Below are 19,493 nucleotides of genomic sequence, written 5' to 3' on the forward strand. Positions count from 1 at the left end.
CTGCCTCCGTATAAAACATGCCCTGCACAGGCAAACTTAGCTTTCTGTCACAATTAATGAGGAACATAAGTTCAAAGACAAGTGTTAAGGCTCAGAGATTCTCTAAACATAGGTGTCTGTGGTCCTGTGCTTGTGGAAATGATGAGGGACAGAGGTAACCTCTTTTTCTTCTCTATTGCAGTGTGTACGCATGGTGGTGTCTCAACCTATTGCCCAACATCTATATATATATCTATATATATATAGATATATATATATATATATACAGTGTTCTAATGTACATTAGAGGGGAAAAGAGAGCTAAAAGGAGATCCGTGATTTTATGAGCACTGGCATTATTGCTGATGCATGATAGGCACACACAAATAAAAATATAGAATGTGCTTGTAAATAATCTCAAAGTACATATTGTTGTAGATGTACGCTTGGTCAGTTATTGACTGGATGAAAAGGTTTCTGGTATTGATAAGATGAAGTATGATTGATTCTTCTTAGTCTTCTGCAATCCTATTCCCACAGCCTCTCTTGAATGAAATAAGCAGAAGTATAAACTGATCACCCAGAGCAATTTGATTGTTTACTTGCCAAAGCATTGTGGCATTGCCAAACATTTAACCTCAGAGAGAGTTTTTTGGTGCATTTCTGCTCGGATATTTGAAGATGTTAGAAAATACTGGCGCTAGCATGAGAAAAAAAGTCAACCTTTTCTGAATATTCTAGGAATTATATACTGTTAACAGTAAAATTCTCAAAATTCTCAATATTTCACATTAGGGTTGCATTGACATGTTTCAGGAGAGACAGAGTTTGAAAGATAACAAGAATTAAATAACAGTATTCTAAATCAAGGAATCTTCTGAAATTTCGCTTTCTTGCAGATAAAAAGTTATAAGAACATTCTTATATTGAATAGTCTCCTCAAACAAAGCATCAAGCTTAGCATGAGGCCCTTTGGTTTCCTGACTGGCAGATCGAAACCTGATTTTTACATACTGTGATTGATTAAGTTGTGAGCAATGGAAAGTCAGATTCCTTGTTTCTGTGCACAAACTTGGCCATTACTGTTAATTCAGATTTTTTTAGTGCATCTCTATGCATGATCTGTCCCACCAAAATATCCTATAACAATTATACATTTGTATATCATTTTCTCTAATTCAGACCCAATAATGCTTTCGATAAAAACAGAAATGCTGATTGTAATGTATTGCTCACTGCTGTCAGTTACTTGCAAAAACATAAAGAACTACTGCAAATTAGTAATGAAGCCGAAAAAGGAGAAATTGGAGGGTTTTCTCTCTAGAGGTTAAGCTGTAAGGAATGCTGTATTAAAGTTTTCTTCACCTGCTTTAATTCTCTTCTAGCTGAGTTGGGTTTTTGTAATAGGAATGAAAACATTGAAGCTCATTAGATCATAGCTCAGACTCAGGAGAGCCAATGTTTTGGTATCCCGTCTTGGTGGAGGTGCCATAATTGGTGTTGGTCATCTCCTGGGTGCCACCAGGCCCAAGATATGCCCGGTGGGCGGGCATGGGGGAGGGAGCCTCACTGGGATTCTTTCCGAGGATGAAGCGCTGCTCATCCTGCTCCTCCAGGTTGGAGATATCCTTCATCATGCCCTTGCGATAGGAAACCGAGAGCTTGTTGGAGCCGTCTGAGACCAAGTTAAATTGGCGGGCAATGAAGACTATTGGCAAAGGCAGCATGGCAACCACGATGAGGGAGTATGCCATGGCTAACGCCCATGGAGGGTAGCTGTGGAAACGCTCTGAGCCCTTAACAGGAAAGAGTAACAGTAAAACAGGTTTCTGGTTAAAATCCACATTGTCATCTGAAAATGATGTTTAGACAAAATATACATACACAATCAAATAGGAATATTGACCCCCCATGGTGAGTATGGCTACGTAAGGTTTGCGTATGTAGTACCCGCAAAATTGATAGCACACACAAAGCTGATTTACTATTCAGCTTAAAACAAGGTTTGCATTCCTAAAACGAGCATAAATGCAAACCCATTTTATTTTATGGGTTTACCTTCATCATTAGGAAAAATTCTGCTGATAAACAGTATATGTAAAATCCTGGGAGATGTGTATATATATATATATATATATATATATATATATATATATATATATATATATATATATATATATATATATATAGATATATATATATATATCTATATACAGGTGCTGGTCATAAAATTAGAATATCATGAAAAAGTAGATTGATTTCAGTAATTCCATTTAAAAAGTGAAACTTGTATATTATATTCATACATTACATACAAACTCATATATTTCAGATGTTTATTTTGTTTAATTTTGATGATTACAAATGACAACAAATGAAAATCTCAAATTCATCATATCAGAAAATTAGAATATTACTGAAGACCAATAAAAACAAAGGATTTATAGAAATGTTGGCCAACTGAAAAGTATGAACATGAAAAGTATGAGCATGTACAGCACTCAGTATTTAGTTGGGCCTCCTTTGGCCTGTATTACTGCAGCAATGCGGCGTGGCATGGAGTCGATCAGTCTGTGGCACTGCTCAGGTGTTATGATAGCCCAGGTTGCTCTAATAGTGGCTTTTAGCTCTTCTGAATTGTTGGGTCTGGTGTATTGCATCTTCTTCTTCACAATACCCCATAGATTTTCTATGGGGTTAAGGTCAGGAGAGTTTGCTGGCCAATTAAGAACAGGGATACCATGGTCCTTCAACCAGGTACTGGTAGCTTTGGCACTGTGTGCAGGTGCCAAGTCCTGTTGGAAAATGAAATCTGCATCTCCAAAAAGTTGGTCAGCTGCAGGAAGCATGAAGTGCTCTAAAACTTCCTGGTATGTGGCTGCGTTGACCCTGGACCTCAGAAAACACAATGGACCAACACCAGCAGATGACATGGCACCCCAAACCATCACTGACTGTGGAAACTTTACACTGGACTTCAAGCAACGTGGATGAAGTGCCTCTCTTCTTTTCCTCCAGACTCTGGGACCTTGATTTCCAAAGGAAATGCAAAATTTACTTTCATCAGAGAACATGACTTTGGACCACTCACCAGCAGTCCAGTCCTGTTTCTCTTTAGCCCAGGCAAGACGCTTCTGACGCTGTCTGTGGTTCAAGAGTGGCTTGACACAAGGAATGCGACAGCAGAAACCCATGTCTTTCATACGTCTGTGTGTGGTAGTTCTTGAAGCACTCACTCCAGCTGCAGTCCACTCTTTGTGAATCTCCCCCACATTTTTGAATGGGTTTTGTTTCACAATCCTCTCCAGGGTGCGGTTATCTCTCTTGCTTGTACACTTTTTTCGACCACATCTTTTCCTTCCCTTCGCCTCTCTATTAATGTGCTTGGACACTGAGCTCTGTGAACAGCCAGCCTCTTTAGCGATGACCTTTTGTGTCTTGCCCTCCTTGTGCAAGGTGTCGATGGTCGTCTTTTGGACAACTGTCAAGTCAGCAGTCTTCCCCATGATTGTGTAGCCTATAGAACTAGACTGAAAGACCATTTAAAGGCTTTTGCAGGTGGTTTGAGTTAATTAGCTGATTAGAGTGTGGCACCAGGGGCCATCAATTTTGAACCTTTTCACAATATTCTAATTTTCTGATATGATGAATTTGAGATTTTCATTTGTTGTCATTTGTAATCATCAAAATTAAACAAAATAAACATCTGAAATATATGAGTTTGTATGTAATGTATGAATATAATATACAAGTTTCACTTTTTAAATGGAATTACTGAAATCAATCCACTTTTTCATGATATTCTAATTTTATGACCAGCACCTGTATATCTATATAGATATATATAGATATATATATATCTCCCAGGATTTTACATATACTGTTTATCAGCAGAGATGTATATATATATATATATATATATATATATATATATATATATATATATATATATATATATATATATATATATGATATGATATATAGATATAAATATATATGAGTATCGTTTTGACAACAAGCTCATAGATGTATAGCAGAAAACATTGGTAATGAGTTTAATACAATTCTATGAAAATGGTCATGTTTTCATTATTGTTCTACCCTTTTCCAAATTTTATCTACTCTCTGTATAATAATACTAAAAAAGCGACACAGACATCCAGGAGAAACTGACCTCCTCTTCCACCCATGCATTGTATCCTGCAGGATTGACTGACATCTCAATGACTGTTGCAACAATGAGCACCACCAGGACAGCTGGGGACACATATCTCCACATGTAGTAGTAGAAACTGTATGGCCTGAAACCAAGCATGTCCTCAAGGTCCTGCATGAATCTGAGTACAAAGGAAGATTGGAGACAGTGGGATTAGACAATGTTTCATAGAGATTTTGTAAGAGAAATATTCTTCTACCTCAAGTGACTTTTTTTTTAACTGTAATTTAGTTGTGACAGATTTTTTTATATATACAAATAAAAAATCAGACATATTACATATTCATATTCAAAATGAAACTAAATATTTAGAAACAAAACATAATATTCAAAATGCAATGGCATTGACTTGAAAAATGAGACCTCGCTGACTGGACACCATTTGGCTTTTAAACAGGAAGTCATTCTGCTTACAGCATGCTCACTTATTCAACGTTTGAACCGAAAAGGCGTCGTCCAGGTAGCGAGCTCTCCGGTTTCACATTAAGATCTACCTCTTCCAGTAGGCTAATGTCATTGTGATTCTGAAAATTATGTTGTGTTTTTTAATATGTGGCTGAGTTTCTGAAAATGTTGTTGCGTTTTTAAAATTTTTACTTGTTGATGTGGTTTGTACTTCTGCGCCATCGTAGATCTGCTCTTATTTTATGAAAATATTTTTTTTACCAATACTTAGAGGTGATTGATGCAATAGGTTTTTGTACGACAGCTTAAGATCTATTTTTCCTATTTTCTTCTAACAACACAAACGTCCAAATAACTATTTCTAGCCATGTTACCTCTTAGTGCCGTATATCCAGGCGACAGAGATGTTCTCTAGGATCACAACCACAGTGAGTGGCAAACCAGCAGAGTAGTCATCGAACATGGTGACAAAGTAGTTCCCTGAACGCTGAACAAACAGCAAGCCCAGCAGGAAGGCTATTATGCAACAAACCACTGAAGGAGACATAACAGAGAAAGATTGAGTGAAAATCTGATCCCTCATTCTAATTTTTACAATGTAAAAGACCTGGAAGACAAGAATCAGGACTTACCACACAGGATCTCCTTGCGGATCTTGAAGGCATCCAATATGGGTGTAGTTATTCCAGTCATGGTTCCGATCATGCTTCCCAGTCCCAAGTTGATCAGCATGAAGAAAAACATGACAGACCAGCATGGACTGGCAGGGAAGTGTGTCATGGCCTCTGTGAAGGCGATAAAGGCAAGGCCGGTACCCTGAACCGCCTTAAAGGGAGAAAGAAGGTGGAGATGGTCACAGAAGCAAAAAAATACTGTATCTATCAGTTCATTAATTATTTTAACTAAGATAATTCACCAAAGTGACAATATCAATCTGAAATACTTTTCTGAATTTCAAATACCTTAAAGAAAAACAAAACAACTGAAGGCAATTAAAAGATACATTCACAACAAAGACGTTGACTTAATAATCCTAATTTCTGCTTCTCTACTTCTTTGAACTGTTCCAGGATCAGCATAATTTAAAAATAACCTTATTAAGTTCGTCCTCCAAGATACAGGGGTCCAGACCCAGCTGGCCAAAGCTGTCCTCCTTCACCGTCTTGATGACGCCATACATTTCCGAGTAGTCCTGTGCTGTCAGCTGGGAGAAGTTGACATGAGGAGGAACTAGATCTCTGCTCAGCACACCTTTTTCCAGGTAACCCAGGATCTTCTCTGCATTTCTGGTAAGGAAAAAAGTAGACATGTTAGTTAATATAAGAAGGAAAAAAACTACATCTGATGAAGAGCAACTGTTTCTGTGAGACATACTCACTCGACAACACACTTCTCATTCATGATGTTAGCTTTAAAGCCAAGTACAGCAAACACCACCAAAGTGGCCAAGATGGAGGTGACAAAATTGATGGTAGAAACCAGTGTTGCATCGAAGTGGCAGTTGTTATCTCTCTTATTGTAGCTAGAGAACGCAATGACGCCTCCGAAGCCAAGGCCAAGGGCGAAGAAGACCTGGGTAGCTGCTTCTCTCCACACCTGTGGCTCCAACATCTTTTCCAGCTGGTTTGGAAAATATATCAACATAAAGACAATGTTCATTCGCATTTACTGATGTAGTCAAACGTTTCCAATGGCAGTTAGAAACTTATATACACAGAAAAAAGTAGTGCAACCATTTCTGGCGTTTACTTAATCAAATTTAGTTAATTTAACACAATTGTTTCATGTTAGCAGGGTAGGACAATTGTGGTAAAGTAACTAAATATGATTAAGAAAGCTTCCAAAGCGGTTGCATTATAATTGAGATCAAAGATTTCATGAATACCAGCTTTAGATAATGTATTTGAATATTATATATATATATATATATATATATATATATATATATATATATATATATATATATATATATATATATATATATATATATATATATATATAAATAAAAAAAAACTGTTTTCTCACCCCTCGTGGGGTGGTATGTGTCATCCTCAAGCTCGGGTCCTCTACCAGAGGCCTGGGAGTTTGAGGGTTCTGCGCAGTATCTTAGCTGTTCCTAGGACTGCGCTCTTCTGGACAGAGACCTCTGATGTTTTACCTGGAATCTGCTGTAGCCACTCTCCCAGTTTGGGGGTCACAGCCCCCAGTGCTCCAATTACCACTGGCACCACTGCTGCTCTCACTTTCCACATCTTTTCTAGCTCCTCCTTCAGTCCTTGGTATTTCTCAAGCTTCTCGTGTTCTTTCTTCTTGATGTTGCTGTCGCTTGGGATTGCCACATCTATCACTACTGCCTTCTTCTGCTGTTTGTCCATCAACACGATGTCTGGTTGGTTAGCCATCACCTGTTTGTCAGTCTGGATCTTGCAGTCCAATAGGATCTTAGCTCGGTCATTCTCAACTACCTTAGGAGGAGTCTTCCATTTTGACCTTGGGACTTCCAGCCCATACTCATGGCAGATGTTCCTGTACACTATGACAGCTACCTGGTTGTGGCGTTCCATGTATGCACTTCCTGCCTGCATTTTACACCCTGCTGTTATGTGCTGTATTGTTTCAGAGGCATCTTTGCACAGTCTGCATCGGGGGTCCTGCCTGGTGTGGTAGACCCTGGCCTCTATTGATCTTGTACTGAGTGCCTGTTCTTGTGCTGCCATGATTAGTGCCTCTGTGCTGTCCTTCAGTCCAGCCTTTTCCAGCCACTGGTAGGATTTTTTGATATCAGCCACTTCTTCTATTTGTCTGTGGTATACGCCGTGCAGCGGCTTGTCCCTCCATGATGGTTCCCCTTCCTCTTTCTTGTCCTCACTTTCGGTTTTCTCCTGCCTGAGGTACTCACCGAGCCATTTGTCTTTGGGGGCCATCTTTCTGATGTACTCCTGGATCTTAGTTGTTTCATCCTGGACAGTGGTCTTGACACTCACTAGCCCTCGGCCTCCCTCGCTACGCTTGGTGTACAGTCTCAGAGTGCTGGATTTGGGGTGGAACCCTCCATGCATTGTGAGGAGCTTTCTCGTCTTGATGTCAGTAGCCTCTATCTCCTCCTTTGGCCAGTTTATTATACCAGCGGGGTATCTGATGAGTGGTAGGGCATATGTGTTGATGGCTTGGATCTTGTTTTTCCCATTCAGCTGACTTTTCAGGACCTGCCTTACTCTTTGTAGGTATTTAGCTGTGGCAGTCTTTCTTGCCATCTCCTCGTGGTTTCCGTTAGCCTGTGGCACCCCAAGGTATTTGTAGCTGTCCTGAACATCTGTTATGTGGCCTTCTGGTAGTTCAACCCCCTCGGTTCTGATCATCTTCCCTCTCTTTGAGACCATGCGACCGCACTTGTCCAGTCCGAAAGACATCCCAATGTCGTTGCTGTAGATCCTGGTAGTGTGGATCAGTGAGTCGATGTCTTGCTCACTCCTGGCATACAGCTTGATGTCATCCATGTAGAGGATGTGACTGATGATTGTTCCGCTTCGGAATTGGTATCCGTAGCCAGTCTTTGTGATGATCTGGCTGAGGGGGTTCAGGCCTATGCAGAACAGCAGCGGGGATAGTGCATCACCCTGGTATATGCCGCACTTGATGGTGACTTGTGCAATTGGCTTTGCATTGGCTTCCAGACTTGTTTTCCACAGCTTCATTGAGTTCTTCTTAGAGTCCTGTTGATCTTGTACATTTCCAGGCATTCCAGTATCCATGTATGTGGCATTGAGTCATAGGCTTTCTTATAGTCGATCCAGGCAGTGCACAGATTTGTCTGCCTGGTCTTACAGTCTCGGGTGACTGCTCTATCCACTAGTAGCTGGTGTTTGGCTCCTCTGGTGTTGCTGCCTATTCCCTTCTGGGAAGGGTGCATGTATTGAGCCATGTGCCTATTCATCTTAGCCGCTATGATGCCTGACAGGAGCTTCCATGTTGTACATAGGCAAGTTATTGGCCGGTAGTTGGATGGGGTTGTTCCCTTCTGCGGATCCTTCATGATCAGGATTGTCCATCCTTGGGTTAACCATTCTGGGTGGGTCCCATCCATCAGCAGTTGGTTCATTTGTGCTGCGAGGCGTGCGTGAAGTGCGGTTAGTTTTTTCAGCCAGTAGGTGTGGATCATGTCAGGGCCTGGTGCTGTCCAGCTCTTCATACCTGCCACTCTTTCTTGGACGTCGTACTAGGGGATCCAGTTTCGTTATGATCTGCTGTCGCAGGTCAGCTGCCCTTACGTTTAGTGGGCTTGTTGTTGTTGGGGCTGGGGACCCAATCTCTGTGTGTTGGGATGATGATATTTCCCTACTGACCTGTTGTCCTGACTCCCCCTTGCCGCAGCATGTCAGTTGTACCTCGTCAATTTCTAGCTGTGATAGGAGCTGCCGTGTGCGGATGTTAGAACACTGAGTTAGTAGTTGTTTCTTTGTCAATGATGACAATCATTGACATTCTTTGTCAATGATGACAATGGTTGTTGGAGCTGCCATAATTCCCATAGTCTCTGCATGTAACCTCTCTCACTGGGGACGCTTCTATAGTAGCATTTCATCAGTACCAAGTTTTCTGGTATCTAGTCCATCTATGTCTTGTTCCAGTAGCCAATTTGTCATCAAGTTGCCCTGGTTCCCTAGCAACTGACAAGGACCTTGTTAACCCGGGCGACGTCCGAGCCGGTATGGCTCTTGTATTTGCGGTTTCAGTCATGCCTGAGGTAGGCCACTAAGCACAAAGGACCTTGCCTAAGGGTCCACCTGGATGTCCATGCCGGGAATCGAACCCCGGTCATCTGTGCCGGAGTCGTCGATGTTACCGAGCTATCCAGTTGCTTAATATATATATATATATATATATATATACATATTTAGTCATATATATATATATATATATATATATATATATATATATATATATATATATATATATATATATATATTACAATATACATATATAGATAGGCAGGTAAATAGAAAGAGTTATATAGATAGATAAAGATATTATAGATATTTATGTATATATATATAGTTATATAGTAAAACTGAGTTTTATGTTGCAAAAAACATTCAACAACATTATAACAACATTATGTAGAGGTGGTATTCATGGCATTTATATTATTTGGAAGGTTTTAAAAGATCAAATCTAACCCAGAATTATGTGCTTAATCATGGAGATTTATTCTGAAAACATTTTTACTAGAGAAATTAAAAAATAAGTCCAACTTCCTGCTCAATTATCAGTAATGACAATTGAATTATATAATTTCCTCTGAAACCAAATGTATTTCTTATCTTGTCTCAAAATATAGCAAAAGAAAATTAATACAGTACATTTCTTTACGCTATATGTTTTTTTAGCACACTTTTTAAAATCTTTCCAATGGTAAATTTTTGAAAAAACAACACACAAAAAAGCAAAAATAAAACACGAAATCCACAAATGAAATACTTTCCCCAAATATTCCCAGAGAATGTTGAATGACAGACTCTATTTAAAATGATTGACTTACAAATATGTAGTTGCATTCTTAAGCTTTTTGGTGCTGTTTTTTCAGTGAACATTGACCACTAGATGGAGACACCGCTCATCTATAATCTATGTAGTGCTGACATTTTCATGTAATTGGATCTTAATGAGTGGTGCTTGAACTATTAGAGATGTTGACCAGTGTTGTGTTGTGACCTTACTCCCTGCTTGGGAGGTTATTTTTTCTCTGCTTTAAGCAAGAAATTCTCATCTCTGTTGTTTAAAATGTTTTAAACCCCTCTAGTTCATCAAGTATAATCCATCCCAGAGTTTCTATATGCTGATAGCTCCTTTGATAGGAAAAAAAAACTGCCTAATCTCTCTCACCTTGGGAGTAAACATGTGAGCTATGCCGTCCACCGCACCCTTCAGCAGCAACCCTCGTATCAGGAAACAGAAGAGCACCACATACGGGAACAGAGAGCTGAAGTACATTACCTAAAAGAGGGAGAGGAAGTCAACACACATCAAATAGTGTTGCCATGGACACGCTTTTTCTGAGACCTCACACATGGAAGAAGTGCAATCAAACCCACTTCCACATACACTTGTGCTGGATCAGTCCCAAAGCTGCTCCATGTTTGCTTAAAAGCAAATCTGTGAGATGAGCCCATGGAAGAGAAAATCCTTCCCACAGCATATCAGGGACTCGTTAAAGCTCTGAGAACTGGATCACCAGGCACTGTTTTTTTTTTTTTTTTATGTGTCAGAACTGAGTTGGATTTAGTAAAGAGATATGCTGGATGACTCATATTTTGGCCTGAAAGCACAGCATTGTTCATTACAGCTGTTCCTTGGTTCAGTTTAAGATTATCAATGTTTAATTTCTCTTGGTTTCATAACCTAGATTAGTTCCAAAAATAGACACAAGTGGATAAAACGGCTTAGTTTTTACCTTTGACCCAAAAGCAAAGTCAGAAATGCCCTCATAGATACGGATAAAGCAGTTATAAAAAAAAAATCTAAAAAGGAAGCTTTTGTTATATGTTATCTTTATGTACTATCATTATATTTTTATTCTTTGCATGTGGGAAAAAAAAAAAAGTTATGAATGTATGGAGGCTGTGGGTTCAGGGAAGCCACAAAAACGGCATACCTTCCCAGAGGACTGGATGCCCTTGATAACGGCCAGGCAGACCAAGATCCAAGCCACTAGCAGGGACAGGGTCATCTTCCAGTTCAGGCCACCGGTGTCGTCAATTGTGCTGGTGATGTTCAGAGTCTGGCGGTACCAGAAATAGGTGGTAGCTGAGCTCTTCTCACATTCAGGCTCCACAACTGGAACGGCCACAAGAGATTAAAAAAGGGATGACAGAGGCAACACTTAGAGTGATACATACTGAACTAAAAGACATGTAAGAATAAGGCAGCAACAGGAAAAAGCTGAAAAACCAAAACAGAGAAAATAATCTTTATACATTTACAAATTATGTAGAAAATTATATTTACTGATAAGCATTGGAGGCATTGATATTTGTCATATTTTGACACATCATGACCCAAATCCTTTGTCTAATTTGATTAGATTTTATGTGAAAGACCAGTTAAAAAGTTATTGTTTTAAAAGGCAAAAAGATTTGCCTAGCATTTCTTTAAACTTAAATCAGAAAAGTGTGTTGTAATTTGAAGGCATATCACGGATTTTGTACCCTGAACAGTTGACACATAGGAGTTATTTTAAATGATTCCTCAGGCTAATATACAGCGCTTGACACTATCATTGCTACAAGCAGGCTCCTCTCTTGAAATACTGACTATGTAAGTTGGGAGAAGATGCACCGTCATTGGCCAGGTGACCTAGAAGAACGTATCCTCGCTTTATAGCCGCAGGCTCTTATATAGTCATGGAGCTAAAGCTTTTGCTCTACAATTTTTCTGCCTCCTCGACTACTGATTATGGTTGAAGTAAAGAAAAAGTTTAAACCTTCTGAAGAGGCTGAAGAGAAAAACGTAAAAGGGATCATGCATGAGGAAAAACAAGAGTCGATCTTGGAGAGGAGTTTCCCTTTTCTAAACTTTATTATTAGACTGGTAAGTTAACACTTTGCTCCTAGTATACAGTCATATATCTTTTTTATTATTTTCGATGTTTAGCAGAAGCAAAATGGGGCAGAGAAAGCTAGCAGGCTACAAACAAAAGCCAACCGAGACACCCGTCCAACCCAGTCGCTCTTCACTGGAGCTCCGCCGCTGATCCTCAGCGCAGTCCAGCCTGCCCTGGCAAAGCTCTTTAGAGCGCAGCAGCGTTTCTAACACCCTCCGAGCTGAACCTAGATGCCTAGCGCGGTCCCCAAATTAAAAGATACAGGATTGTTTGTTGTCTTTTCTGGCAGTGCTACAGTACATGTTGCCACTAGGGGCGCTAGACATGAAACGTACAGGTCTAGCACCCCTAGTGGTCAAAAGTTACACAATGTGCTTTTCAAGAGGCATTATTGAGTTTCCTAATGATATTGTCACCTATGGCCAAATCTCAGAACTGCAAGGTTTGTTCATGCTAAACAAGTTTATCTTTTTTACTTATTCACCTTATGTGGTTTTGCCACTGGTGTCTGAGTATCTTCTGAGTATCCACAAAATTCATCTTGAATATAACGCTTTTATTGTTTGCTAGGTCAGACCCATTTAACATTGATGCGCTTCACATCTTATCCACCGTACAGCATGGGTGTTAGGATTCCAGTTTGTGTGGGTAGTTTTTTGTGTTTTTCTCTCTCCACCACAAGGCGGTGCCCTGCACTCGTTGGGCCTCTCTGCACACCTGCAGCTCGTTGGGTCATGACCGGAGGAGTACTTGAGCAGCGGGCTGTCACCACCTCGACGCCAGAGTGTTTGCCAGTATTGGGTACTCTGGCCAAACTTAGATTAGCAGAGTCTAACCTTAGCCCTGTCTCTCTGAGTCTAAGCTTGCCTTTGTCTTTTGATCTCCGGAAGGAAGCCTTCCTTCTACTCCCTTGGAAGGATAAACTGAGTCACATTGAGCAAGGGGAAACCTCCACATGATCCGTTCAAGTCCACTTTCAGGAAAACCCGGTGACAGTCCGCTCCAATACTCCTCTGGATCCAACATTAGTCTGCCTGTCCGCCCTCCAACGAGTTCTTTAATCTCAGGATTAAGCCCCACAAACTGGATCCAAAGATTCACCAAGAGCCCCCTAAACGTGAGTGCCTCTCCTGCAAATTTCAGGCCTCAGCCTTTTTTCATACGTTCCCTGAACTGATCATTGTAATCCAACTGTGTTACCTAGCTGTATATCTCTCAGTCTGTGTTTTTGCTATCCCCAATAAACCTGTTAACTTTTACCCTTGGCGTCTGAGTGTGTCTCTGCATGTGGGTCAGATCCTTAAAACCCATCATGACAGTGGGAACTTCGGACCTGAACTAAATTCAGGAAAATATGCTACAGGTTGAACTATTAAGGTCAGTCTGCTCATCAAACATCTTTTAGTCATAAAAGGTCAAATTAAAAGGATATTTTGTGTGAAAACTTAGGTAATGTCTCTTTAGCATCCCCTCAGTTAAAATCTTATGTAACCACAATTTTGCAATGAGTTCAAGTCTTTGGGGTGTCTATCTGTCTGGGTATCTACCAATTGAGCATATTTAGAATTTTTTTCTGCCCATTGTTTCTTATGATATAGATTAAACTCAGGCTTCCCGTCCTCCTTGACGCTGAACACTACATTCCTGAACCTTACATGATGAAATAGCCTTTAGAGATCCATTTCTGATCTTTTTCCTCTATATTTGGACTTCTGAATAGCTTCTCAGTAAGTAAGTAGAAATTAAATGTGGATGTTTAAATTTCTGCATTGTGTATTTGTGTGAAAAACTCACTGGCTTGGGTTCCATTTTTCTTGATAGGGCATTCAGCCCAAGGCAGCGGATACTGAAACGACTGGAAGAAATAGAAGATACTCCAGCCGATAATTACATTATAATAGAGGCCAACAAACCCGCACACCTGTGGGGACAGGAGAAAGACATCAGAAAGGTGCATTAATCAAACAGTCCACAGTGTGGCGAGGGTAGTCAGGATGCAGGCCCACACAGCACACATCAGCTTAAGACGAAGTCGGTATGAATTATTGAACTGTTTGCTTTCAGCCGCCAAGGCTGTGGTCCTCAAAGAGGTAGTATTTATAGCCGCACAAGCTCCCTCACATCTGAGCTGCCACACGCCTCACTGCCCCCAGCCACAGATCCACATCCCTTTCGTTTACATTAGACTGATGAAATTTCTGTCTGGATTGAATGGATGACTGGCACACGCTGAAGACTCACTGACTGAGGGATGCAGGTGCCGACAGGCTGTTTTAAGCTGCTGACGATAATGTGATGGGGACATTGTGGGTCAATACTCTTGATAATGAGGACATGCTATGGCAGAGATCACTGATGGAGGCTGTTTTTATATAGCTTAAAGCAACAGCAGTTCATTTGAAGAAGCACAACTAGTTGTGAGGGGCATGCTATACTTGTATTGTACATCTTTCAGGAGCAAATATACATACATGCAGAGAGCATAAAGAATATCCCTTATAGGTTTCTAGAAGATACATTAATCGGTATATTTTCATGTGAAAATGTGTGTAGGACTTCAATTGAAATCTGATGGAAAATTTGGATTGCTACACTATATTGCCAAAAGTATTTGCTCACCCATCCAAATTATTGGAATCAGGTGTTCCAATCACTTCCATGGCCACAGGTGTATAAATTCAAGCACCTAGGCATGCAGACTGTTTTTACAAACATTTGTGAAAGAATGGGTCGCTCTCAGGAGCTCAGTGAATTCCAGCGTGGAACTGTGATAGGATGCCACCTGTGCAACAAATCCAGTCGTGAAATTTCCTCGCTCCTAAATATTCCACAGTCAACTGTCAGCTGTATTATAAGAAAATGGAAGTGTTTGGGAACGACAGCAACTCAGCCACGAAGTGGTAGGCCACGTAAACTGACGGAGCGGGGTCAGCGGATGCTGACGCGCATAGTGCGAAGAGGTCGCCAACTTTCTGCAGAGTCAATCACTACAGACCTCCAAACTTCATGTGGCCTTCAGATTAGCTCAAGAACAGTGCGCAGAGAGCTTCATGGAATGGGTTTCCATGGTCGAGCAGCTGCATCCAAGCCATACATCACCAAGTGCAATGCAAAGCGTCGGATGCGGTGGTGTAAAGCACGCCGCCACTGGACTCTAGAGCAGTGGAGACGCGTTCTCTGGAGTGACGAATCGCGCTTCTCCATCTGGCAATCTGATGGACGGGTCTGGGTTTGGCGGTTGCCAGGAGAACGGTACTTGTCTGACTGCATTGTGCCAAGTGTAAAGTTTGGTGGAGGGGGGATTATGGTGTGGGGTTGTTTTTCAGGAGCTGGGCTTGGCCCCTTAGTTCCAGTGAAAGGAACTCTGAATGCTTCAGCATACCAAGACATTTTGGACAATTCCATGCTCCAAACTTTGTGGGAACAGTTTGGAGCTGGCCCCTTCCTCTTCCAACATGACTGTGCACCAGTGCACAAAGCAAGGTCCATAAAGACATGGATGACAGAGTCTGGTGTGGATGAACTTGACTGGCCTGCACAGAGTCCTGACCTCAACCCGATAGAACACCTTTGGGATGAATTAGAGCGGAGACTGAGAGCCAGGCCTTCTCGTCCAACATCAGTGTGCGACCTCACAAATGCGCTTCTGGAAGAATGGTCAAAAATTCCCATAAACACACTCCTAAACCTTGTGGACAGCCTTCCCAGAAGAGTTGAAGCTGTTCTAGCTGCAAAGGGTGGACCGACGTCATATTGAACCTTATGGATTAGGAACGGGATGTCACTTAAGCTCATATGTGAGTCAAGGCAGGTGAGCAAATACTTTTGGCAATATAGTGTATGTATGGCTATGTATTTTCGGATAGGCTCTTTGTTCAAAACCAGAAAAGCCCAAATCATGCTCCAAAAAGCACAATGTCTGTCCTCATGACAGGAATTTCGGAAGGGCACTAATATTACCTGTTCCACCAAAATTTTTATTCGGAGACTCAAATGCTGATAGCCGCCAAGTGTTGCTGCTTGTGTAATTTTTTACCTATTGGGTAAGAGACTGGGAAACTAGGGTATATGAACTCTAGCAAACTGCTAATGTTGCTAACACTACACCCACATGGATCTGTTTAAACACAAGTCCAATTCTTGTGCATATATGATAAAAAAGGGAAGTGAAATTTTCGATCTATTTAATTTTTTTTCTCCTAAAATGATTGAGCATTATTTTAAAGAGGGATTGTGTAATTAAAACACCAGGTTTTGACTCTAAAATACCAACATAGAAAAAAAAACTGAAGCAGGTAGTTAAATGATTACATTTACATTTTAAAAAAGTACTTCTAGGAGTTGCTTTACTCTCTATACCCCTAATTTTAACTTTGGTGATAGTTTGTTGAGTTAATGCTACTTTATTGACTCTATAACTAAGACAACCTAGAGGACCAACAGATTCCACCAGTCCACACCAAGTGTTCAAACTTTACACTATGCAAGTAATTTGAAATCTGTGTCCCTAAACTCTTCCTCCAGACGGAGAGCTAGATATCGAAAAGGGAGCAATGTTTATTTACCGAATCACTGAAGAACAGTCAAGCTATTTTGCCCTTAATCCCTGTGACTGGGCCCCTTTGGTGTTTGACCCCTCGGGGGGTCGGGCTCCAGGTGTTCTCTTCTGCCCTTCACTGGTGGGTGTGGGCATCCCTATGTCTGCCCTCCTTGTTTCCCAGTGATCTGGGGTGCCTTTTGACATTTGGGGCTCACATTCCCTCTTTATCAATCCTGAGGCGCTGTAAGGCGAGTCTGGCTGCTATACAGATTCACCTGCTATTGATTTTCCTTCCAAAGAATTTTTGTAAATCTATATATATATATATATATATATATATATATCTTAGGCACACATGGAAATCTAAGGGAGAGCTAATGTTCATTAAAGCATTTTTTTGTTGTCCTTTTTCTTGTATTTGCTGCTATTCTCACTGTTTTGTGCTCCTCTAATCTCATGCAGGCATGGAAGCAGACTTCTAGGAGTTACTGTATATATTCTCTGTTGTCTGTTTTTGCTTTATTTGCTCTCTTTTTATGCACTCTTTCCTGTCTCTATCACTTTCCCTCTCCTCCTAGTTCCTATCGCCTCTTTTTTCCGACCTCTCTTTCCGTCTGTGTGTGTGCTGTAAATGGTTTTACTCCCTAAACAGTTTTCAATATTGTAAGAAAAGTTGGGAAATTGGGAGTATATAAAAGTATTCAACTAAATCAAATTAAACATCTGATTCTTGTGTTGTGGAGAGTGATAATCTATCCTAAGTTAATTTTATTGACATAACATACTTACCATGAGGCTAGAAACCCCAATGCCCCCCAGCTTTGGGTAGACGTAGTTCCACACACCGATACTTCCACGCCTGATCCTCTGACCCACTGCCAACTCCAGGAAAAACAAAGGGATCCCAATGAGGAGAAGGAGGATGAAGTAGGGCACCAGGTATGCACCTAACACAGAGAAAGATTAAATTATAGCAGTAATTTCACAATTTATCCTCCTTCAAAAGCATCAGATAAAACAATGCTTGGTCTTTTTTTTTACCACATTCTTTTTACTACAACACTTTATTTACTCTAACATTAGCAATATTTCTCAACTCTTCATCATGACATTCATTTTTCGAGAAGGGAAATGCAGAACAGACGGCTGTCGCAGACATCAAATCACATCTCGTCCTGCTTACGTCAAGAAATGAAGAGGCACCATGGTGACAGAAGTATCTGAAGCCAGAGAAATGGTTCGCAGAGAGAGACAGCAGTCTGAAAAAAATCATTTTCGTTTGATCTGAAACTAATTCTAATAACAGTATCATTCTGATACGGTGAGCAGGAGAGTGTTATATTTGGCTTTGATACTGAATCTTATTTATTATAATTGATACTCCACTAAACAGGCATAATGAAGAGAGGTAAGGCAATGTGTAACAAAGGAGAACAAAAAATATTTTTCTCACTATGTCTTAGTCAGCTCAGTAGCAGTTCTACACATGAATTAAACCATTTATTTGACTAGTAATGTAGATATTTATTAGATATAGCTTTTGACATAATGTTAAAATAGGAGTTGACAAGTTTTGGTCTTCTAAAAACTGCTATTTAAATAAGAAGAGAAACCATCTAATCAAAAAAAGATTTGCAGGTGGCATGCTTTAGTTTGGGCCAGTTTTGACAACATGTTGCATCATTTTTTGAATTCTGTTCTTATCATAGTTCACTGGTGCACAATGTAATTGAATGCAGTCACCATTCCTTTATCATTAATGGGACTGATCTTGAAAGACTCCAAATATGAAGTACGGTACTACTGCTGGTGCAAAAGTATGCTTTAAATGATAACTGTGTTGGTTATGATAAAGCCTGATAGACAAAAGTAGGAAAAATATAGGCTTTTCTTAATGAATATCACAAGAAAATGTATCTCTACATTTTTCTCTGAAATCATGCAGAGAAATCATAGAACTCAAATCACAAAAAAACCCTCAATGAATTCAAATTGACCCCTTTACCATTTTATCCAAACCACTATGTATCTCAACCCCCTTTAAACAAACCATCCTGTTCCCATCGACTAAACATATTAATTTAAGAGAAAAATGATTAAATAATACTTTGATGAATATTGTCCTGCAGCATCATTCTAATAATCATAGTAGAAACACATTGGACCACATAACATACACACGACCTCCAACAAATGTAAAGAACACACATTTTCCTATAAGAATACCTGTATAAAGTTCCTTATTAGTTTTCCTTAAAACTGATAAGGAACTTTACACAGGGTCGTTAAAGGTGATTGTTGGCCTGGCTGAATAGAAGAGGTCGTCCGCTCTCCTGTACAGCCCCAGCAGCCCCAGCCCCTGTACAGGAGAGTGGAGGACTATTTAGCCAGGCCAACAATCACCCTCAAACCCAATGCTAATTCAGACATTTTGAATTCAAAAAGCTTCCTGGATGGGAAGCGAAATGTCTGCATACCCTGCATATTACTCAAGGTTAATAGACTATATTTATTAGGCTATTAGGCTAAGTGTGCTTCCAAAAATAAAAAAAAATTCCACCATCCCCTTTCTTTTTTTATACAGCTAGACTACTGGCTACATATTCTTTTACTTTCTCTCACTAAAAATCTTACCTCTACATCAAACATGATATGACCAGTAATATAGCACAATGTTTTAAAGCTGTAGCATAGGGTGATATTTAGGGTGAGTTAAAGTTTCCTTATCCTACTTATCGTTTAAACAAATGAGG

The 19,493-nt window shown here is 40.2% G+C and overlaps 1 protein-coding gene across 2 annotated transcripts in view; it reads right to left on the minus strand.

Annotated features, from left to right (window-relative positions):
- Positions 1 to 244: 244 nt before the first annotated feature.
- slc6a17 (solute carrier family 6 member 17) overlaps positions 245 to 19,493 on the minus strand; it is a 31,515-nt gene continuing 12,266 nt past the window's right edge. Inside the window, exons 2-11 of one of the 2 annotated variants that reach the window (XM_038283097.1) lie at positions 17,530 to 17,687; positions 13,995 to 14,121; positions 11,253 to 11,434; positions 10,484 to 10,594; positions 5,979 to 6,220; positions 5,694 to 5,886; positions 5,233 to 5,425; positions 4,975 to 5,134; positions 4,154 to 4,316; positions 245 to 1,775 (exon numbers count right to left, since the gene is read on the minus strand). In XM_038283097.1, coding sequence (XP_038139025.1) covers positions 1,413 to 1,775; positions 4,154 to 4,316; positions 4,975 to 5,134; positions 5,233 to 5,425; positions 5,694 to 5,886; positions 5,979 to 6,220; positions 10,484 to 10,594; positions 11,253 to 11,434; positions 13,995 to 14,121; positions 17,530 to 17,687 — 1,892 coding nt within the window. In that variant the 3' untranslated portion in view covers positions 245 to 1,412. The remainder of the gene's footprint in view (positions 1,776 to 4,153; positions 4,317 to 4,974; positions 5,135 to 5,232; positions 5,426 to 5,693; positions 5,887 to 5,978; positions 6,221 to 10,483; positions 10,595 to 11,252; positions 11,435 to 13,994; positions 14,122 to 17,529; positions 17,688 to 19,493) is intronic. The other variant, XM_038283096.1, reaches the window with a different exon arrangement.

Source organism: Cyprinodon tularosa, unplaced genomic scaffold (genome assembly GCF_016077235.1).
Source record: "Cyprinodon tularosa strain WSP-4 unplaced genomic scaffold, ASM1607723v1 ctg19, whole genome shotgun sequence".
NCBI lineage: Eukaryota > Metazoa > Chordata > Actinopteri > Cyprinodontiformes > Cyprinodontidae > Cyprinodon > Cyprinodon tularosa.